At 38.6% G+C, this 24,425-nt stretch overlaps 1 protein-coding gene across 1 annotated transcript in view; it reads right to left on the bottom strand.

Annotated features, from left to right (window-relative positions):
• Positions 1-14: 14 nt before the first annotated feature.
• rel (v-rel avian reticuloendotheliosis viral oncogene homolog) overlaps positions 15-24,425 on the bottom strand; it is a 59,000-nt gene continuing 34,589 nt past the window's right edge. The window contains exons 6-11 of the mRNA XM_063055953.1: positions 22,103-22,243; positions 20,804-20,908; positions 15,201-15,416; positions 11,255-11,326; positions 8,242-8,343; positions 15-7,394 (exon numbers count right to left, since the gene is read on the bottom strand). Coding sequence (XP_062912023.1) covers positions 6,574-7,394; positions 8,242-8,343; positions 11,255-11,326; positions 15,201-15,416; positions 20,804-20,908; positions 22,103-22,243 — 1,457 coding nt within the window. The 3' untranslated portion in view covers positions 15-6,573. The remainder of the gene's footprint in view (positions 7,395-8,241; positions 8,344-11,254; positions 11,327-15,200; positions 15,417-20,803; positions 20,909-22,102; positions 22,244-24,425) is intronic.

Genomic DNA, 24,425 nt, shown 5'->3' with positions numbered 1-24,425 from the left:
TTTGGCTTCCTGATTCAAAATAACAGCACTTCTTGGACTTGTGAAAATATTATTTGTTGCAATCAAATGTAGAACCATAAAGCAATCTGTATAATATTTGTAATATCTATGGGTGTAGGTTGTTACTTAAATGACACAATGATGGGTATGTAAAAAGCATCTTCCAATCTTGTCAAACCAACTGCTTCACCAGCATTTAAAGGCTGAAGTAGCAAATATTACCTGAGGGAAAATGTAACAAATTGTTTTGCAATAGCAACTTTGCACAGAGAGTAATAAGAACAAACACCATCTGTTATTTATGGCATGGGAAAAGATGTAAGTGAATTATGGCATTGTTTAAATATTTTCAGTCATGTCTCATTTAGTTAGCACTGCTATAAAGACGTGCCATTTTACTTCGTACTGTCATGCCACAATCTCAGATTTTGTTTGGGTCTACCATGTATAAATTTTAGAATTAATATTTCGGGGATGAATATTTTGTTGGCTTGTTTTCATTGACTTGCTCTGTAGCAATTTGGTGCAAAAATTCAATTTTAAGCAGCAGAAAGTAAGCTAAATTTACTGGATTTTTAACTTGACCGTGTCTTGTTAGTAAATTAAACAGTTTTGATAATCCCTCTGCAGGGCTTATTTTCTGATTTAATGATGTTATACCCTATCTCCAAGAATGGTTGTGATATAAAGCTGCATTATCATGTCATATAGAGTATGACCTGATGCAAGTATTATCCTGTTTTCCCTTTCACCTACCAAAGGACTTATTAACATACCCATAATTGTCTTGTGTGCACCACCCTTTCTTGCTGACTTCTCTGGTAATGGGGGCTAACCTTTGCCATTCTCCCACGTGGTTCTGCACCAAAAAGTGATTTGGTTCAGCTGATTGCAACATAAAATGTATGCACTGGGTGAAAATGATCATAGAGGTTGTTTCCTCCTTGAATTATAGGTGCCAGAGATCATTGTGCATTATCCACTGAATGGCTCAATTTCAAGTAGTAGCACAAAAAGTGATCAGGTATTATCTCAGCCACTGTTACAGTAACACATTAAATTTATAACTTCCATTTTATTGCCATTTTTGTCACTTGAATGTTAGAGTTGTGAACTGACCTCCACTGCCTTTAATTGTATTTCATTTATATAGATTTGTGTGTGATGTAATATATTTTCTAAAGTTAGTAACTTTAGGGGATTGAAACAAATCTACTTCAGTATGTACAGCTGTCCAATGTATTTCCACACACACAGTACTGTGGGAACCATGAAGAGGTAGCAGAATTTGAAAGAGAACTTGTATTGCATTCAAACAAACAAGGTCTTGCTTTCCCTACCTATTGGCACTAGTTTTTACTCAATTTTAAATTTTATCAATCCTATCTGTGGTAATGTTACATTAACTGGAATCGTCCAGCAGAAAGTAATGATTGCAATCAGACAGAATCAAACAAATTTTATTTAAAACATGTGGTAACTGTTACATTAACTTTATTTTATATGTTAAAGCATTTTGAACAGTGAAACACATTGATAGTGGGGAAGAACATTAAGTATGATATTTTTTATAAATCCATACTGCTACTATAAAGACTAATTACAGTAAGCAATTTTACATTCAAATTACCAAGGGTTATAAACTGAGAACTTTCCTTGCAAGTAGTTAGGCTGACACAGTCATTACAAACATTAAGGGAAGTCCCTTATATAAAAGTGTATTTACAGCTTTACAATGCAAAATCATAAAGTAAATATAAAATTTCTGATGGGCTATTTTACTGCTTGATTTGAGAACCTTTAACTCTGATCACAATTAATCAGTTTTGACCACACTATTAAAAAGATGATTATATAGTATTTTTGTTTGAAGCCTTATATAATCAAGCAATTGGTTGGAGGAACTAGGCAGGATCAGCAAGAAGTTCAAGATATCAAGACTTAGGTTTGCTAATTTACAAATGTATGCTTCTGTTAGTGCATACTAGTGTAAAGAAAATCCTGTGCTGCAAATGATGTCAACAGATGCCTGTAATCTGTCAATTGTTACCCACTAGAGAATATAAACACTTATTGTGGGGCCCCTAACCGCGTATCAGTGTTTTGTAGGACTTTCTAGGGAGTGGGAGTTAACTAGAATTGTTCACAAATTTCTAGGAAGTTGGAAAAACGTTATTCATAGCACTTCGGCAGACAGCTCCTTCCTCAGTAAAGATCACCTCACCTACTGCCCCAATCTCCTGTGATTAAGGCAGTAATTGAAATCAGAGTACAACCGTAAGATCGTAAGACTTAGGAGCAGTATTGGGCCATTCAGCCTATCAAGTCTGCCCACCAATTCAACCATGGCTACCTTATTATCCCTCTCAACCCCATTTGCCTGCTTTCTCCCTGTAACCTTTGACACCCTTGCTAATCAAGATCCTATTAACCTCCACTTTAAATATATCCAATAATTTGGCCTCCACAGCCATCTGTGGCAAAGAATTCCACAGATTCACCACCATCTGATGAAAGAAATTCCTCTTCATCTCTGTTCTAAAGGTACATCCTCCTATCACAGAGGCTGTGCCAATCCTAGACTTCCCACTGGAGGAAAAATCCTTCCCACATCCAAATCCACCTAGGCCTTTCAATATTCAATAAGTTTCAGTGGATTCCAGCCTCTCCCCCCGCCCCCCCCCAAATTCTTCTGAACTCCAGTGAGTACAGACCCACAGCCAAACGTTCCTCATATGTTAACCCTTTCAATCCTGGAATCATTCTCATAAACTGCCTCTAGACTCTCCAACGCCAGCTCATCCTTTTATAGACAAGAGGCCCAAAACTGCTCACAATTTATCAAGTGCAGTCTGACCAGTGCCTCATAAAACCTCAGCATTACATCCATGTGTGATTAGGTGTTAGCTTAACCACCATTACAATAAAAAATTAAATTTATAACCTCCATAATACTGCTACTCTTTTCGCACTTGAACTGTTCTCTGGCACATATCTCCATATAGATGAAGAGTGACAAACTGCAATTTTCCCTCTAATTTACTGTATATCAATTCCATATACACAACACTGAATCCATAAAATTTACAGTAGTCTGGGGGAACAGGAGATATCAGGGTGGATAACTTGGGGCCATTTTTTAAAAAATCACTATGTGAAGTTCACAATCACCAGAAAACATTTTACTTGACAATTAAGCAAACACCTTACCAAAGATTACATCAAATTTTCAACACGCATTCCTTGGTAGATGGGGAGCTGTTCATAAGATGATTCAAACATCATCCATAAACAGACTGTGTGGTATTTAGTGTCATCCACAATCATGTGGGAAAGTTTTAAGTTCCCTCAGTGTTGCATGGGGAACTACATCTTAAGAAATTGTCTCCTGTTCTCCCAGCACCACCACCATCTTCTGTCCTGTGCCACCCTAGCAAAGAAAACTTACTTACATGCATCAAGTTCTTAAAGCATTTTAACCATTACGTGCTGTACAATATAAAGGCAATATATTTGTCACTCTTTTTTTTTCTTTCAATGATTAAACTACAGCCAGAATATCAGTAATTCAAAAGCAAAATTAAAAAAAAACATGCCTGGAATCTGGAATTTAAAACAAAACACTGGAGTACGTCTAGGAACAATTTCAGAAAGAAAATTAGTTTACATTTTGTAGAGATAAAAATGATTATTGTACATTCTGGGAACGAGTTCATGAGAGGATTCAGAAATCATTTTCTGCTGAAAAGTTATCAACGTGAAAGCTTTTCCTCCACAAATTCCACCTGACCCAAGTTATTCCAGTATTCTGTTTTTATCATGTCAGCAATTACATCCTCCCCTGAAACATACAAAATTTGTGTGCAAAGAATTGCAGCATAATACTCTACTGAAACAGCCATTGTTTCTTTGCCTTGAAGATTTATAAGGCGCAAGAAGATTATGTATTGTATAAACTATCACATCTTATTATTTACTTGAAATTGTTGGAGACATTACAAAACTTAAGGTCTCTTTTCAGTAGTCAAGGGGCTTTCTTTGATGCTTAAGCCTCAGTACTACCACTACTCCATTTTAGCCCTCTGTCTGACCTTAGTCAGTCAAAGTCAACCATGGATATCGTGTCCTAGCTGTCTAGAGGGGCAAGCTTGGCCAGTACGATACGGAGAGCAAGCTGTTGCCCATGTAGCAAATTTCCCCTTCTCCATGCAGCTGATGAACCCAAAGGAATGGCAGAGAGCGATACAGTTTGGTACCAGCAGCATCGCAGGAGTTACCAGCCAACATTGAACTCAATGTAGGACTGCCTTAAGGACTCCACCTCCAGATTTTTCCCCTCAGGATTTACTCGCGAAGCCTGCCCCATGAGTGGGTATAGTCGCAAGGCAGCGGAGGTTTGAGGTTTGAGCCACCAGATAGAGCTTGAAGTCTGGAACTGCAAGCAATGCCTCATTTCAAAAGCCTTTTGGCATGATTCTAAGTACAGTATTCCCTTGTTTTATTTTCCCAATTATAACTGAGGGACTATAATCCGTAAGTTTAAAACAAATTTCCAGCTGAATCCACTCGTATTAATTAATCCTTGCACTTGGTTATCGTAGTTCTTGACCTCTACCAGCTAAGCATGCAAGACTAATGACAGTGACCTTACCAAATCCCTTTTCAACTTGGACAATCAAATAAAGGTTACTGATGCTCAGATAGTCATCATTTTACAAGTCAATCTCGAAAAGGTTGACTGTGCATCTTCCACACCAAATGGCATGGCTTTACTCTAAACAAGATATCTGATGAAACAACAGAAACTGTTTTTGTTATCAATTATGGTGTTTGCTAATATAAAATTAAGCAAATTGACCTTATTAACAAAGACGCATTTTCCCCACACCATCAGTATAATCCTTGAGTTTTGGTTCTGGATAAGATTCTCGTTTGGTTTTGACACCTTTACAGGAAGGGTACTCTGAATGCTGACTTGGTTCAATTATATAACTACAATTATGTAAAAAGTGAAAATTTCTCTCTAATCTTTGACATTTTGCATGGATCCAGTCTGTAGGTTTAATTGGCTTGGCTGCTGACACAACATTACTGACCAAAGTTGTACATCCTTATTAATCTACAGATTCTTGCGTAGTTTCCCAACAGATTAGTAACACGTTTCCTCTAATAAATAGTGTAGTACTTCATCCAGATTTTCTAATACTTCTCGGCTATCTGAGTTGCAGAAATCAAGTCACTTGGTTACATGCACCCACTAATTTTTTCACTACTTATGCTATGCCTGCTTGCTATCTATGCTTCCTTGATATACTTTCTTGCATTTCCTGTTTGGAGCATTAACTTGTTCACATCAACAAGTCTCTTTTTGATCCTATTGGATCCACTTAAACCTGGCTTTCAAGGATGCACCAGACTTCTTAAAGAGAGGAATATACCTCCACGGTTGTCCTCTTCCTTCATTGAATTTTGGTTGCAAAACATATTTTTGCTATATCATACCCATGGGTGTTTTCTCTATGCCAGCATTTTTCATCTTCAACTTGAAATTTACACAATTTTGAGACGACATTTCATTTAAAATGTTTTATTTTTTCTATTCTCACCCTCTTCCATCTGTTTAGTTCTTGCTATTTCTATTTGAACAGTAAACCTGCATTTCTTACTCAACATGTGCAACTAGCAAAATCTTAAACAATCTGATGTTTTTGTTCCTGAGATCACATAGATACTTTGTATACACCAATCAAATTCAACTTTTCTTGACTCTTGCCTTTCTGAGAGAAATTTTCTCTCATAATAAATATTTGATCATTCGGGCTGCTATTGATTGACACAATGGACAAATTGAGAACTGAGGTGAAATTTTAAATGTTTAAATTCTGAAAGGTTTCAGTGAATTTGTTTTCTAATTATTATTACTGAATATCAAAACCTACTTCATACAAAGCTCCAGTATACTTAGATCATGTTCAGCTGGCCACCAAATTGCTATGACCACAATAGAAGCTTAATTATTTCACTTAAGACTATACAAATGAATGTTAAAAAAAGAGGTCAAATATACATTCCTTGGTAACTAGGGAGCAGTTGAGAGGATGATTCAAAAATAATCTGAGAGCACAAAATGTCCAGTACCATCCATAATTGATGTGCAAAACTTTTCAGAGCTCTGCTGGTATATCCTGACAGGCTGCATCAAAACATTTGCTTTGAAACAAGCTTATTAATTCACTTGTATGACAATTCTTTCATCAAATTGCACTTGGTGACCAGGTGGGGGTACTGCAGTAGGGTAGATAGGATTCATGTTGATATATTGTGTATTTAGAAAAAATATTATGTGTGACTAATGCACAAAAGTTAACATGCATTGCATTAATCATACAGTTAACAATTATTCTTTGATAGGAAAATAAGAAACAATGCAGATATTTAAAAATTGAAATATAACATTAATCGGGTGTTTTATACATCTCCGTGCATTAAAGAAATGAATTTGAGTGATGTTTCTATAATCAAGCTCAACCATTGACAGCAAATGATTTTTCCAAGGTGTTCTTTTTGTTTTACTTAGGGCAAATTCATTCTCCAGAAGTTTTCTTCCACCATGAAATTCAGATCTGCATGGTCTGAGGTTATTGAATTTAAACAATCAGTACCTTCAGCTCCACCAGAACTAAACATATCACTTATCGGTAGGCTTCCATTAAAAGCTAGGTCCTTGTTGAAGTCTCTAAGGACACTATCAATATGCATGCCAATAGGCATTTGCGAATTTGGTTGAGTAGTCTTGATAGCAGCATTGTTTCCCATGGTATTTTTTGATAAATGCACACTCTGAATGGATGAAGATGGTTGTTGATTTGATGGTTTCCATAGAACTGGCATGGATACTGCTCCATCACAGTTTGTACTAATCAAATGCATGTCATTATCGTCAATGTTGTTATTGGAAAGCATTTGCATACTAATATGAGGGGTTTGATTGGCAATCGTTTCTGCGGTGCTGAAAGCAACAGGCTGTTGAATCTGCTGAGTTGCAATGCCATTGCTGGTGGTATCCTGTCTGAACCCCATTGAATGTAACAGACAATTTTGGGAGGGAGGGTCTAAACATTTCAGCACATCTTCATCGAGAACTGGCAATGAATTACCATTTTCAGGAGGGTGAACTTGCAAATCCATTTTGCAATCTGAAGGTATTTGAGGCCAACTTTGACCACCAGCTCTTGCTATGGTTGTCGGTACCATTGTTGGCTGGCCAGAAGGGAAGATCTGGTTTGAATTTGTGGGAACTGTACAGTGAAAAATATTATGATTATGGCTCTTGGAATGCTGCTGCTGTGTTGGTATTGCATGCACCTGTTGTAGTCCAGTAAATGGATGAGGCTCTATGAAACAAGGAACAAAAATTATTAATGTGTTGTCATATGACATGGAAATGATGAAACCTTTTAACAAGCTTTTTGGAATCCCAGCAACAATGTTGAAACTGCTCAAGTACCCATCATTTATTGACTAAAAAAATAAGCAGAAGGTCACATTTCACTTGAAATGTGCAGCATCAGTCTGGTTTTCTTGCTTTAATAACAAGGAAGTAAGCACAGTTTAAAATAAAATGGATACCTTCCAAATTGAATGTACAGGTGTAAAGAACTATTACTGTAGTATCTCAAAGTTACATTTACTATGTTGCAGGTAAGTTACTTAGGTTAAAAACCTCATTTCAAAAATTCATTTGCTTTGGCACTACTCATTTCCTGTTCTAATGACTAATTGCAAAATATTTTTCAAGTTCTTTTCAATGGAAAATAATCAACTTTTTACTGATAGACTTATGAAGTGAACACAAAGATTCTGCAGAAGCTGGAAATCCAGGGCAACACACAAAAATTGCTGGAGGGGCTCAGGTCAGGCAGCATCTATATCTATGGAGGGGAATAAGCAGTTAACACTTCAGACAGAGAGCCTTCAGTGGGACAGTTGGGGCGATGGGGGAGAGAAGAGAAGCCAGGATAATAAAGTGGTGTGAGGGAAAGAAGTTCCTTCAGCGTTTTGCATGTGTTGCTGTTATCAGGTGAGATAGATTAGATTTTATTACTAATTCTAGAAAAGAAGAAAAAAACATTTACAATGTTAGTACATCGGTTAGAATGGAAAAGTTCTGAATTTAATTTTTGATGCAAACTAGTAGCACACACTCAAAAAGCAATTTGCATTTATTGATGCAACTCCTACCTTGTTTAATTGTCTTTGAGGGTGCATACAGTCTTCCAGAAGGCACACCAGCTGAGATTTTACTTGATCTGTTTCGACTAGATTGGTCATCTATGGCATTTGCTAATAAACATTAGAATGCAGTTAGGTTCTTAAGTTTTATCTAATGTGCCAACACAATTGAACATTAACATAGCTGTCTATTCATATGAGTAGACCCAATATTTCATCATCCATTATGATAAAATATTTTCACAGTTCGTGGATATGACATTGCATTCAACTTGTGTATCAAACAAGTCAAAATATTGTCTAAATTATGCCACACCTATTATTACTTTCCACCGATAGCAGAAATATCGTGGTTAGCATGATGCTATTACAGCTCACGGCTTTGGGGTTTGGTGTTCAATTCCAGCGCTGTCTGCAAGGAGTTTCTACATTCTCCCTGTGACCACATGGATTTCCTCTGGGTGCTCTAGTTTCCTCCCACAGTCCAAAGCCATATCAGTTATTAGCTTGACTGGTCATTGTAAATTGTTCTGTGATTAGGCCAGAGTCAGATAGGTGGGTTGCTGGGCAACACGGCTCGCTGGGCTGAAAGGGCCCGTTCTGCACTGTATCTTTAAATAAAAATACCATTGACTGGACTTAACTTCTTTCAAAAGTATCCTTTGTTAGCATAACACAGCACATTGTTTGACAATGCTGTTAATTACAAAAGCATATAAAAGTAGTGCTTGGAACAAAGTGTAATGAGGGGTGACCATATAGAAATGCTTAAGGTCATAAGAGGCAGAAATAAGATGGATGACAACAGTCTTTTCTCCAGGATGGAGAGTCCAAAACTAAGGGGCATAGATTTACATATGAGGGGCAACTTCTTCCGCACAAAGAGAGCGGTGAGTATATGGAAAGAGTTGCCAGAGGAAGTGATTGAGGTACTGTATCATTTAAGAAGCATTTGGATAAATATGTGGAGGGGCGGGGCTTATACGGACCAAATGCAGGAAATTGGGACTAGAGGAGTGGGCACCATGGTCAGCACGGACTTTAGGGCTGATCGGCCTGCTTCTGTGCTGTAATGCTCAGTAGGTTCCCTTTTTGAAACAGGTCATGATGCATTTCTGATGCAAGTTATTCTACTGGGAAACAGGATACCAAGGTTAGGCATCTTCCAGGTTTAAACACAAGGTAAGTGTGGGTCTCCAAAGGCAAATGGGCAGAAACCAACAAATGAACAGCCCAGCTCTTTTAGCTAAGAAACTGGATGTGCCTCAAAGTCGGGTGCTTTTCTTTTATGTTTTACTTTTGCAAGAAAGGCTGGCAAAGCACATCCCAAGCAGCGTCTATAATGCCCAGCCATTTGCTTCTTACAAAACTCAAACTGTATTGATGGGGTTAAAGAATGAGAAACTAAAGCTTGTATAGCCAGTGTCCCACTTATGAGGCCAAGATGTCAATGTGATATGAACTTGTCTGTGTTTGGGCTCTTTATGGCAGCAGTATATGGCAGCAGTAGTCACTGACACTGCAAGCATAATGTGTTGGAGGAACTTGATAGGTCCAGCAGTGTCTGTGGGAGGAAATAAATCGTTGATGTTTCAGTTGAAACATCAGGACTGAGACCAGAGAGGCGAGATGGCCAGTATAGAGGAGTAGGAGAGTGACGAGAACACATCCAGAAGCAATTGGTGACCAGAGGAGGGGTTTAAAGTGACAGGCAGGTAATGCCAGGTAGGAGAGGTGAGCAGGGCTGGAGCTGGAAGTCTGTAAGCAGATAGTTGGAGGCAGAGAATAAGAGGGAAAGAAATATAATATCTGGATTTAGATAAGTAAAGGAGGTGAGAATAAAACATTGGAGAAGTGAATGACTGTTGGGATCAGGTGGGAGACAGGACGGGGGAGGCGGTGGTGGGGGAGAACTTGTGTGTGAAGTGGGTTGATAGAGCCAGGAAGTGAAAGAAGATGAAGGCAAGTGTGGGTGAACTGGAGTAGCGAGGTCAGAGTGGGAAGGGAGACAAAAATGGGAGGACCAGATGAGGAGAGGGAGAAGAGTTGGGTGGGGCAAGAAGGAAATAAAAGAGGGAATTTACCCAAGGCTGGAAAACTCAATATTCATGCCATTGGGTTACAGACTGTAGACTACCCAGGCAGAATACAATCCAGTTTAGATTGGGCTTCACACTGGTAGTAGAGAAGGCCAAAGATGGGAAGGGGACAGATGTTGAAATGGGCTGCAATTGGGAGCTCAGAGTGGACATTGTGGACTGAGTGGAGGTGCTCTGTGAAACCATTGCCGAGTGTGTTCTTGGTCTTGATGATGTAGAGGAGGCAACATCAGGAGCACTCAATGCAGTAGGCAAGTTTGGCAGAGATGCAGGTGAACCTTTGCTTCAGCTGGAAGAACCGTTTAGGTCCTTGGATAGTGGTGAGGGAGGAGATGCAAGGGCAAGTGTTAAGGGCTGGTGGTGGGATTGTGTTGCAGCTGGCTAACTCAGGTATCTGCATTTACCAAAAAAAAACTGCCAGAAGAACTCAGTAATCAAGCAGAATCTGTGAAGTCAAAGAGTCTCCACCAATGTTGGAGCCCACCAAGTTCCTTTTCGGCTCCAGACTTAAGCAACTGATCTGCACTTACAGTACCAAACCAGAATAAAGGCAAGTCAGATACCCAGCTTAGGAAGACAACTTCATTTTGTTTGCACTTCCATTGATAAATATACAATGAACAGGTATCTCCTTAATCCTCCTTTACTTCATAATAATGCAGCCAGTTTCATTAGGCAAAAAGCCAGAAAGTACACAACAGAACTAAAAGTTGTTTTGTTTCAGTATCAGAATGTAATTATAATCTAATTTACGTAAACTCCTCTCAGAAATGTGGAACATTAAATGCCAGGATGAGAAAGGGTTGTAATACAATACAAGATTCTTCTGGGATGTGATATTTACAGCTCACAGAAGACAGCTAAACATCATCCCCAACTAAAAATGAAGACTCTTTGCACGTGCTATTTAATGTATTCCTTACCTGGTACCCAATCCTGCATCATTTTATGGAAAACATCAGCTGTCCTCTTTCTTTTTTCATAAAAATGGTTATCTATAAAATAAGTGCAATGGAATTGTAAGAATGGAACATAGTCCTCAAGATAAAAGCATCATTAAAATCCCAAACATTTTGTGGGCTTGAACAATGTGCCTTTATAAAGCACATTTGACATAGAAACTGTCTTCACAGGAATATTATCAAACAAAATTTGGCACCAAACTGTATTTCTTTTAATCAAAAATCTGGAGCATTTGTGGTAAAGCCATCTTTACTGGTGCTAATTACTGTTGAATGAGCGGCTCTCTTTAAAGGTTTCTTGTAGTGAAAATATTTCCACACCTCTAGGAGGGAAAATCATCCAGTTGCTTGGTTGATTACATCATTAATACCTTGTCCTTCTATGTGGAAGGGTCACAGATTTTGGGATGTTATCAAAAGCAGCCTTGCCAAGTTACAGTAGTGCATATCATATATGGTATACATTGTGACCAAAATATGCTAGTGGTGGAATGAATGGAGGCTTAACATCCTGCAGAATGCAATTCATGTGATGTAATCATGAGGCAAGTTCATGATTTCCTGTCACTTCTGCTTTATAGTTCATAGAAAGTCCTTAAAGAGTCAGAAAGCAAGTTCCATATGCTCCAGTTTTACTACAGTATCTCAGTGGCTTACTCAGTTATGTTTCTTATCAATTGTATCTCAAATTGAATTGGATTGACTGTATTTCTTACATCCTTCACATACATGAGGAGTAAAATTCTTTACATTACATCTCTTAATGTGCAATGTGCAAATTATAGTAATTTGTAATAAATAGTATGCACAGTAAGATAGACAACAGAACAGTCAATATAGCTTAGAAATACAATAGCATCAGCATGAATTAATCAGTCTGATGGCCTGATGGAGAAAGCTGTCCCGAAGGTGTTAATATTGTGGATTCAGCCACTGAATATGAAGGGGAAATGAACACTTTACACTCAAAGGAAAAAAGATGATCAAATACTTGCATGCCACCAAGTTGTCACTTGAATGCTGCTCAACATCAATTATAGTTGAGGAGTGAGGGTGTTAGTGAGTGGTTAGTACACTACACTCTCTATAGAATCATTAATTCCAAAACTGCTCATTGCAAGATGGCCCTGGTGTGTCGATGAATGGTTAAATCTGGATGGAGTTGATGGATATGTGGGGATTAACAAAGGGGTTTGATTGTCAGCCCAGACTTTGTACGTCAATGAGCCTAGTTCCTAACTCAAGAGACATCCTAGTTAAATTAGCTGTGAGGAAAGTGGGAGGTATTTATCTGTCATCAGAATTCTCAAAGTTCAAAATAAATTTATCATCAAAGTACATATATGTCACCATATACTACCCTGAGATTCATTTTCCTGCGGGTATTCGCAGTAAGTACAAACAACCATAATGGAACCACACACAAGAAGATGGACAAACAACCAATGTGCAAAAGAAGATAAACTGTGCAAATACAAAAAAAGCAAGCAAAATAATAATAATAAGTATCAAGATCATGGGATGAAGAGTCCTTGACACAGAGTCCATAGGATGTGGGAACAGTTCAGTGAGTGAAGTTACCCCTCTGGTTCAAAAGCCTGATGGTTGAGGGTTAATAACTGTTCCTGAACCTGGTGGTGTGGGTCCCGAGGCCCCTGTACCACCTTCTTGATGGTTGAGGGGTAATAACTGTTCCTGAACCTGGTGGTGTGGGTCCCGAGGCCCCTGTACCTCCTTCCTGATGGTTGTGGGGTAATAACTGTTCCTGAATCTGGAGGTGTGGGTCCCGAGGCCCCTGTACCTCCTGCCTGATGGTTGAGGGGTAATAACTGTTCCTGAACCTGGAGGTGTGGGTCCTGAGGACCCTGTACCTCCTTCCTGATGGCAGCAGCAAGAAGAGAGCATAGCCTGGGTGGATGGTGGGGGTCCTTGAAGATGGATGCTGCTTTCCTGCGACAGCACTCCCTGTAGATATGCTTAATGGTGAGGAATTAAGTTCTGCTTTGATGGTCTCCAAATTTAAATAATTTGTCAGCACTTGATTCAACTTTTCGTAAAATTACATGAAATCAGATGAAGTGGTGGAATAGTGAAATAAAATATAAGAGGCATAGATATATTAGATATTCAGCTATTTTTCCAGGTAATGAGTCGAAAACTAGAGGATATAGATTTACAATGAGAGGAGAAGGACTTAATAGGGATCTGAGGGCCAGCTTTTTCTATACAGAGGGTACATAGAACAAGGTATCAGAGAAAATGGTAAAGCCAGGTACAATTGCAACAATCAGGCCCAAGAAATAGTGGATGCATTAGTGATAATTTTTCAAAACTCGTTAGATTCTGGACTAGTTCCTGAGGATTGGAGGGTGGCTAATGTAACCCCACTTTTTAAAAAAGGAGGGAGAGAGAAACCGGGGAATTATACGCCGGTTAGCCTAACGTCAGTGGTGGGGAAACTGCTGGAGTCAGTTATCAAGGATGTGATAACAGCACATTTGGAAAGCGGTGAAATGATCGGACAAAGTCAGCATGGATTTGTGAAAGGAAAATCATGTCTGACGAATCTCATAGAATTTTTTGAGGATGTAACTAGTAGAGTGGATAGGGGAGAACCAGTGGATGTGGTATATTTGGATTTTCAAAAGGCTTTTGACAAGGTCCCACACAGGAGATTAGTGTGCAAACTTAAAGCACACGGTATTGGGGGTAAGGTATTGGTGTGGGTGGAGAATTGGTTAGCAGACAGGAAGCAAAGAGTGGGAATAAATGGGACCTTTTCAGAATGGCAGGCGGTGACTAGTGGGGTACCGCAAGGCTCAGTGCTGGGACCCCAGTTGTTTACAATATATATTAATGACTTGGATGAGGGAATTAAATGCAGCATCTCCAAGTTTGCGGATGACACAAAGCTGGGTGGCAGTGTTAGCAGTGAGGAGGATGCTAAGAGGATGCAGGGTGACTTGGATAGGTTGGGTGAGTGGGCAAACTCATGGCAGATGCAATTTAATGTGGATAAATGTGAAGTTATCCACTTTGGTGGCAAAAATAGGAAAACAGATTATTATCTGAATGGTGGCCGATTAGGAAAAGGGGAGGTGCAACGAGACCTGGGTGTCATTATACACCAGTCATTGAAAGTGTGCATGCAGGTACAGCAGGCGGTGAAAAAGGCGAACGGTATGCTGGCATTTATAGCGAGAGGATTCGAGTACAGGAGCAGGGAGGTACTACTGCAGTTGTACAATCTGAGGAAAGACATCTTTGCCATAGAGGGAGTACAAAGAAGGTTCACCAGATTGATTCCTGGGATGGCAGGTCTTTCATATGAAGAAAGACTGGATGAACTGGGCTTGTACTCGTTGGAATTTAGAAGATTGAGGGGGGATCTGATTGAAACGTATAAGATCCTAAAGGGATTGGACAGGCTAGATGCGGGAAGATTGTTCCCGATGTTGGGGAGGTCTAGAACGAGGGGTCACAGTTTGAGGATAGAGGGGAAGCCTTTTAGGACCGAGGTTAGGAAAAACTTCTTCACACAGAGAGTGGTGAATCTGTGGAATTCTCTGCCACAGCAAACTGTTGAGGCCAGTTCATTAGCTATGTTTAAAAGGAAGTTAGATATGGCCCTTGTGGCTACAGGGGTCAGGGGGTATGGAGGGAAGGCTGGGTTCTGAGTTGGATGATCAGCCATGATCATAATAAATGGCGGTGCAGGCTCGAAGGGTCGAATGGCCTACTCCTGCACCTATTTTCTATGTTTCTATGTAATCAGGAAAGGTTTGAGGGACGTGAGCCAAACTCAGGCAAATGGAATCCGTATAGGTAAGCATCTTGGCCAGCATGTCCAAGTTGAGCTGCAAGGTTTGTTTGCATATTGTAGAACTCTGTGAATGCAGAAATCTACCTCTTTCATCTGGAAGGTATCTGAACTCCATAGGCTCACTGACTTCTTGATCTGAAGGTCTGCGAAGTTGCATTTTCACTGATACAGGCTCAGTGATATTACTTTGACAATATGCTGGTGTCCGAAAGACAATAGCGACCTGCCGATGTACATCAGCTTGTGAAAATGAACCTTTGGCCTCCCACTTTGAAGTAAAGAAACGAACTTCAATGTCATCTATAGACATAAATATGAAAAAAAATCATCAGTACTATGTACAAACAATGCTGACTCAATATGATTTTAATTTTGCTGTTCATAATTAGTGATCAATATCCAGCTGTATTTTCTTCCTTTGGTTTTATAAAATACACTTTCTATTCCTTTTTGCCACGGTGGTAGTTACAATTTACTAATTTTAAGATACCCATTAACAAGGTCGGTTGAAATAAATAGATGACAGATTATGAAGAACATTTGTAAGTATCTTTGTATTTGGCAGTGTTCAATCTCTTTACTAGTATTTTAGACTAAAGAAAATAAAAAGTATCCTGACCAGTTTTTCAGCTCCAAGCCCCACGTTCATAATTTATTTTGCAAATGAACTTTTGATTTGGTTGAAAAGCTGGGATTGAAATAATCAGACACTTGACTGGATAGCTGCCAATGTAATATTCATGGTGGCATTAACCAAATTAGTACCGCCAATAGCCTTTACTGCATGACCAAATACCTTACTGTCACTGGGTACAACCGTTAAAACAGATACTTGGTTGACATGAAAGTGTACAGCTCTTTTCACAAAACAGTAGGTGTGATCACTTTAAAGAAAATTGGATTATTTCTACTACCACTGACCACTTCAGAAAAAGTAATTACTGCAGTCAAAGTAATTCTGAGGAAAAATTTCCCTTTAAGAATGAAATCACTCATGTTGATGTAAAAGTAAATATCCTCATGTTCACTTCCCATAACATACAACGGTGTTTCCCAAAGTGGGTTATAATACCCCCCTCCCCAACGGCAGTGGGAGTTTCTAAGGGGAGGGAGGGAAGACAATAAAGTTAAAGGGGGCAGTGTGGGGTGTGCTCAGTAGCAGGGGGGCATCTGAGGGTTTACAGCCTTAATTTAAGAAATGAATTACTTATTATAAGCATTTGATCTTCAGTGTCTCATATATGACTACAATGATCACATAATCACCTCACCGTTTGCTGATCCACCATACTGTTAGATTTTGCTCGAAGCGTGTTATAGTTGTTGAAGTACAAAGTGACACTTCTGTATTTAGCATATCATGGGAAATCTGGACTGAAGAAATTGTGTTATTTCTGGGCCCGACCCACACATTATTGCTGTTCACTACTGTAGTACTATGATACCCATACTTTAATCACATTGGGACGCAGTTCCTGTGAACTAGGGTATGGTGGTCAATGGGATAAAGTTCATAAACTGCCATTTCAAATTATCTTAACCACATTTCTCTAGACCACGACCCAACTGATATATTGCTGTCCCACTTCATGTATCTTCAGGCTGAGTCAGGTTTTGCTTGAGCTAAGAAGATGCCATAACCTTTCCCTTAATTAATCACAGTACTTGAGGTTGGACTTCAACAATAGGTGATTAATTGTGGTTGTTAATTCATAAAGAAATGGCAGAAGCAGACCAAACATAAAAGTGTTGATGTATAGTGTAGAGTATCTGAAATAATGATTTATATCAGCACCAAGCAACCAAGCATTCAATGTGCCTGTTGTGTAAAAACTTTTTTTTCCAAATATGGCATTGAAACTGTCCAGGCTCTTTGAACATTTAAAGAGAAGACACTCTGATAAAGCAAACAGAAACTTGGCTTATTTTCAGTCACTTTTGTGAAAACTATCAGAAATTGAAAACATTTCAAAACATGTTTGCCAGCACCTCACACAAAACAATAATGGTTGGCACGTTTCATACAATATTTCAATACTCATTGCTAAATCTGGAAAGCATCATATAATTGGAGAATAACCAATTCTGCCAGCAGTAAGGGAGGTTCTGAGTACTATTTTGCATAAGTCACTAGAATAAATAAATAAAATGATACTATTCAGTGGCAACTCTGTCCAAAAATGAATAGATGAAATGTTTGAGAATATGGAAGACACATTCTGCAACATACTTAGGACAACAGAATTCGCTCTGCAGTTGGATGAGTCAACTTTGCCAGGCAACAAATCACTGCATCTTGGTTATGTTCGCTTCATAAAAGAGGAAAGCATGGTTTGAGAGTTGTTATATGCAAGGGGATTAGAAACAGATATGAAGCGGGGAGTCAATATTTTGGGATGCTGAGCAATTTTTCCAAAGAGAAGGAGTCTCTGCTCAGCATTATTCTTGCTTGTGCAACATATCATCATTGACAAGCACCATTGTGGGATTATTACTTTCTTGGAAAAAAAGCTATAACTGACCCTAATGAATATTTACCATTTACTGTGTAATTCACAGACATCTGGTCACAAAACCTTAATGATCGACTGCACAAATTATTAAATACTATTATCACATTGGTAAATAAAATCAAGGCTGATGTTTTCCATTCTCAACTATTTTGAGAGCTTTGCATTGAGAATGATGAAGAGTTTGAATGCTTGCTGTTTCACACAAAAGTCAGATGGCTCTCAAAAGGAAACTGCCTGACAAGCTTTTATGTGCTTTTTGAAAAAGTGATAAAATCCTTTGACGACTTGAAAGCTTCATTCAGTAATCAACTCAAGAATATTAGGCATGAACTTGCTTATTTGTCAGAATTATTCACAATGGTTAATGAAATCAATCTTCAATTGCAAGGAAGTACGAATCTTATCAAATCACTTCTGTCCAAGTTAACTCTAATTAAGTACAACATTGACTGTCATGACTTTTTCCAATTTCCGAGCCTCTCTGAGTTGGAAGAGGAAGAAAGGATACCAGATGATGATTTTCAAGTATACGGTGCCAATCTGGGCAAGCTGCATAAAGACATGTCAGACAGGTTTCAGGATCTTCTCTTGATCCAAGTTCGAGATTGGGTAATAAGTCCATTCCTGAACACTCCTAATGAAAAACTAGCAGGAAGGATGGAGGAAAAACTGATCTCGCTACAAAATGATTGAGCTGAAGCTGTGGTTCAAAAAAAAATCATATCAAGACTTTTAATTGCAGAAATAAATCTCTGAACACTATCATGCGCATGGTAAAAGGACAAGATGTCCTTCGTTGCTATTCCAACATCATATTTAGTGGAGCACAGTTTCAGTGCAGTCCCCCAACTTCTTTTAAAGCAATGAAACAGCCTGCAAATTACTGAACATGGAGATCTGAGACTCTTTCTGATTAACATTCAGCCTGATGTTGAGAAGCTGATATCACTGCACCAAGCCCATCCAACCCATTGAAAGGTGCAAAAGTAGTGAATAGTTGGACTACCAGTGTACACTAAAATTGTTGATGAGAATTGCTTTTACTATAATTAAATAAATAATTTTATTTGTAGCTTTAAGTAGCTTTGAATAATTTTTGCCATTATTTGCCATTGCTTTGAATTTGTAGTTCCTACTTTTTTCACTCTGCATCATAAATCAAAATTCTTTATAGATTTTATATAATGGCCAGAAGGTGGGGGGGGGGCACCAGGAATGTGGTCTGGGAGCCAAGGGGGCTGAACCCAAAAAGGTTCAGGAACCACTGGTATACAAATACTGGATATAAATTATCCTAGTGGAATTATTCAATGATAGAAGAGGCTGAGAGCAAAATTCTGAAGATTACAGCTGGAAAAGACAAGAATGCTTAATTCCAGTATCCCTCCCCCCACCCCCCACCTATGGGATCAATCCTAGCTACCTACCTTCTCATCTTAATCACCTCTCACTTTCCAGAAGTGTAACCAGTTATCATTTGAATACATGAGTACTTTACTTTCCCAATTACCGTCCTAGGAAATTCCAAACAAAAACTTGTCCTTTACTGAAAAACTCCACTTAAAGTCCACCAACTTTTTAAACATAATGTATTTATCTAAATTAAGCAGAGTGAACAATTTATCTTCATCAACTTTGCCAATTGCATACATAAAACAAAAAAAAAATTAGGCAATTCAGAAACAAAGTTTCCTGCCAAGTAAATTCTGTGATACCCAGGAACAATGTCCTGATCATCGCACTTCAGAGAACTTCTATATACAATTCTGCTTCCAATATACTTTGGTGGCAGATATTCAAGGGCAGGAGGTATGCTACTGTAACACCCTGGTTAGGATTTTTACTGCTATGGTGTGGGTAGTTCATTTTAGCAGTTCTGAAAGAGCAGTCTATTGTGCTTTCAGCTTGTTTGGGTTTAAGTTGTGATAAGAAGCTTTGTTGTTCAATTTAGGAATGTGCTATCAGCCAATCAGGGTAGTGGAATTGGGAGTAGGTTCTGGAGAATGCTGGGTTGAAGGTCTTTGTTGGCAGGAGCAGGGAGAAGACAGGAAGAAAGATGGCTGAGGATGCCATCCGTGTTGCACAAGGTGCTTTGTGCCAATGATGGCTTCATGGAGTAAGGGCCAACACTTCCGTGGGAGATTCGTTTGTTCAAGGTGGATTTTGAGCCACATTCGGAAGGTGATGTGTGCTTTCATGCAGACCGAGGGGCCAGCATGTGAGTAACAGACAAGTTCAAGATGAGCTCCAACTTAAGTGCACATTTGACTGTTTAAGAGTAATGGGTCCTTTTTGTTTTTTTTTCATTTAATAACTGCTTGAATTAACATTCTTAAAAGTACGTTATAATTGTATGCAGTTTATGGTGTTATTTCTTGCTGGGGGCAGTAAATCACACAGCATTCACTCAGACTGGGGTTCGGGCGAGTCACACATCCCAACCTCACGGATTTTCCGGGACCAAAGTTGTATGCATCCTAGACCTATGAAGCCTGAGAAAGGTGGGTTTCTCGCCATGGAATCCAGTGGCTGTTAGTGAGGGGCTAACGAGACGGTTTCCAGAGATGCCTAGTAAAAGGGGGTATTGTATATTCAGAATATACAGTTTGTATATTCTATTTACGATATACAGGAAATATACTATAATACAGTCTGGCACCTTAACTGCAGTACTGAGACGATGTAGATACAATTAATTAGAAGCTATGACCCATTTCTGACTCATAGGATTTCCTCCATTCTTGGTCTAGTTAGCAAAGGTTGGCTGGACCAACCATTGAAAATCACTCATTCTTGTGGGTTCCAGTTACACCAGCTGCCAAACTTATTGAAACAATCTGTGTAATAAGAATGTTACAGCATGAATGAATTTGCTCCAACATGAATTACTGTTTAATTTCTACTTTAAGTACACAGACCAGGTTTTAAAAGAAAACTAGCCAGATCTATTAGCCAGTAGTAGACTGATATGCACCAGCACAAAGGTAATCCCAATTCAGCAGCAATAAATCTTGAAATTTTGTAGAAGTGGTGAAAAATCAAGATCAAATGGAGTAAATTTGAAAATTTCCCACTGATTCTTTTAAACAAATCATATCTGGCTATGGATATACCCATTTCTCACTCTTTATAACAAAAAAAAAATAAATTTAAAATCTAAGGGTAACAATTTACCTTTTTGAACCTTGTCACATAGCAGAAATATTTCATCTCCTCCCTTAACAGTTCCAGTGTTTTTATTGACCCGACAAATTTTCAACTCTGCTGTGTTTGGTGCCCCTGTAAATAGGAAACACACATAAACTGTGGTGGCTGGCATACAGTGGCTACTTAATGTTGAAGAAACCTCATACAATCTGCAAATTAAGAGAGATTTGCAGATAAATTTAAGGTAACAAACATGTGAAGCAAAAGCTGCTGATTCTATGAGTGTGGTCAAAAACCGGAGAACATAGGAAATCAAAATTGTACTCCTTTGCTCTGCTGCCAGACCAGCTACAGGGAAATGGGATTAATATATTTACCCTTTTTCAAATGAGCATAAACAAAGGCAAGGTTAACACAATTATTCAGTGGAAGTTGCCCAAAAAGCTATTGCTTCCTTAAAGATTAGGGCTTTGATATTTGTTAGCACAAGTACTCAATGTTGATCAAGAGGCCAGTAATATCAGAACATAGATTAGCGGGTTGCAAGACGGGAACGGAGTTAAGGAAGGGTAAGGTCAAAAAAAATTTTTTTAAGTATGGATCACAAACAAGAGAAAATCCAAGCAACACATACAAAATGCTGGAGGAACTCAGCAGGCCAGGAAGCATCTATGGAAAAGAGTAAACAGATGATGTTTTGGGCTGAGACTCTTCATCTGGACTGGAGAGGAAAAAAAGACATGAAGTCAGAGTTAGAAGGTGGGGGAGGGGAGGAAGAAAGACAAAGTCATGGGTGAAACCAGAAAGGGGGTAGGGGGAGGGGGAGACGGGGTGAAGTAAAGAGCTGGGAAGTTGATTGGTGAAAGAGGTACAGAGCTGGAGAAGGGGAAACTGATAGGAGAGGACAGAAGGCCATGGAAGAAAGAAAAGGGGGAGGAGCACCAAAGGGAGGTGATGGGCAGGTAAGGGGATAAAGTGAGAGAGGGGGAAAAGTTAATGGAGAATTGTGAAGGGGGGTGGGCATTACCATAAGTATCAGAAATTGATCTTCATGAGCACAAGGGCAATGAAGTCATAGAAGAGTTTGAATGACTTCATGTTTACAGCGTGCAAATTGAAGACAGTATTGTTGTTAAGTCAAGAGATATCCAAACTGTGTCAAATGGATTTTAAAAAGATCAGCAGAAAGACAGTGAAGTAGAGGATTTAGTCCAAAAGTTATTGAAAAATCCAGTCCAAAAGGCAAAAGAGACCCCCACCCTTACCCCCTAGGTTGTCATGTAAATGCAAAAGGCAAGGTATTTGGTAATGACTTTTGAGACTCACTGTTGTCATATATAGGGTTTGAGACAACTGGTGGAAGAGCTCTTGAGAAGCTGCCATGTTCATCGGGAAGAAAAACCTGGAAACACAACCTCACCACATTCAGATCATAATCTTCAATCTGGAGCAACTGTTCCTGTGGAACTGAAGAAAAAAACCTGGTTTTCATTTGAATACAAAGTGTCTCATGATGACATTCTGACACATATTGTAGTTCCTAAAATAGATTATTTTTTGTAATTTTAGTTTACTTATGGTTGCTTGAATACAAAATCAATTTTTCCAGAGATAAAAAAAACAAGACAAACCTGGTCAAAGGAACTATCAGTGGCCAGCAGCTAAGTTTGAACATTTTTTATGTATTTACACAATATCAGAAACAGAAGAAATACTTTGTTACTTCAAATGGTTCAATTTAGTATCAGAGAATGTTATTAATTTTATTAATGAATTTATTATAAAATATCTAGATGCAAGTAATTTTCTTGTTAAAATTAATAAGCTGCAGTTTTAAAAGAACAATTGCAATGATGAAATAATAACTCCTTCTGCAGTAACCTCCCAAGCTTGGTAAAGATCACCACCTCCACATGATTCATTGACGTCGACTGACATCCAAAGCCATTCAACCATTATCTACGCCTTACAGTCATGTAGCAGAACTGATAAGGTCAAACCATAAATGAGGTTACACTTCCTTTTTGAATAATGCGTCCACTAACATGCAAAATTTATCACAGCAAAGTCATTCCACCCTCATATGTGAGTAGGCAACGTTGATACCCACTCTTGATGTATCTTTTGGTTTTTGTTTCAAACCAATCTACGCAAGAAGAGGAACGCCTTTTGCTAATGGCAATTGTTTTGAAATCTTAAAAAGTCATCAGCTGAAAACTAAGCAACACACAGAAAATGCTGGAGGAACTCAGCAGGCCAGGCAGCATCTATGGCTAACTATGTAGAGTTGAACAAGAACATCTCTTTGGGTACTGTGTCACCTTTACTTCTCCTGGATTGTACATAGTACTTATATTTACAGCTTTTAATACGTGCATCATCAACAAAAGAAAGCAAATCAATTATATAATAAGAGAACATTTAAAACTAATTATTATAATACTATAAAGTTTGATCGTTTGAACTGTAGACATTTCCCATGTCAAACCCAATAAGCAAACTGGTCGTAACTGAAAATTAGGATAAAATATATATTCTCATGTTTTTGCATGACTGACTAAAACAGCAAAAGGCTTATTATTACACCCTTGTAAAAAGTTAGTCAGGGCAATGCAGAAACTTGAGGTTAAATGTGAGGATTTTAAAGTAACACAGATGCTAAATGCTAATCCATTAAGATATTAAATTACATTTCCCTCAAAACCAGAGGATTGATATCCATATAACAAGCATTCTCTATCACCTTTGTGTGCTAACCGAGCAGTGCATAGAGACAGAGCCAGTTAGATGGAATCAGAAACTTTGACCACCTATGGTGAATTTACCCGATACATGGTCAGCAGATAAGAGAATAGAATAGATAGTAGGAAGAAAGTCACGAATACAACATGGAATGTTAAATCAATAAAAATAATCAAGTTCAATGATGTGCTTTTGAACGCACAATTAAAAAGTTACTGGTTACTGGCTTTAAGACAACCTTTAAGCTATTCACCCCGTCCCCATTTCAAACCTGCCAGTTACACATACCCAAAAGTGTGACAAGTGTTTATGGGCTTTAATTAAGATTTGAGCACCCCAAGGCTCAGGTCAGTTTGTGCAAAGTTCTGAGAAGAAGGGATATTTTCCATCATAATATACTTTCTAATGCAGTTATAAAGTTCAGATTGCTACAACATGAAAGAGCAGCTAAATGTAATCCTGATTTTATTGCCTTTGGTTGTAGAGGGTGCATGTCAAGAGCTAATGACAAATGTATCAAAACAATTATGACAGAAGTACAAGGATTATGGTGTCCAGTGAAGCACGGCTGAAATTGTTTCACTGTCATAAACCTGCAAGGCTGTGAGGAACGTGTGTGGTTGGAACTATAGAGCTACTATGGTAGAGAGTCTGTACAGACATAATGGGACAAATGGCCTCCTTTGTGCTGCATCTATTCCATGAATCTACAGCAGGCATGATTTGTCATCTAGTGACACAAGACAAGAACCAATACAGTGCGATTCCTACAGAGCTTCTGGAATTGAAGGAATCCAAAATATATTCAAGGAAGCTGTAGTGCCCCTGTTTCAGGTCAACTATGAAGACTGCTAATCAAAACAACTTTTGGATTTGCTGTATGTGTTTGTCACACTGAGATTAGAAT

This window comes from Mobula hypostoma, chromosome 8 (assembly GCF_963921235.1).
Source record: "Mobula hypostoma chromosome 8, sMobHyp1.1, whole genome shotgun sequence".
NCBI lineage: Eukaryota > Metazoa > Chordata > Chondrichthyes > Myliobatiformes > Myliobatidae > Mobula > Mobula hypostoma.
Note: the sequence above shows the minus strand (reverse complement) of the source record. Positions and strands in the feature narration are given on the sequence as shown.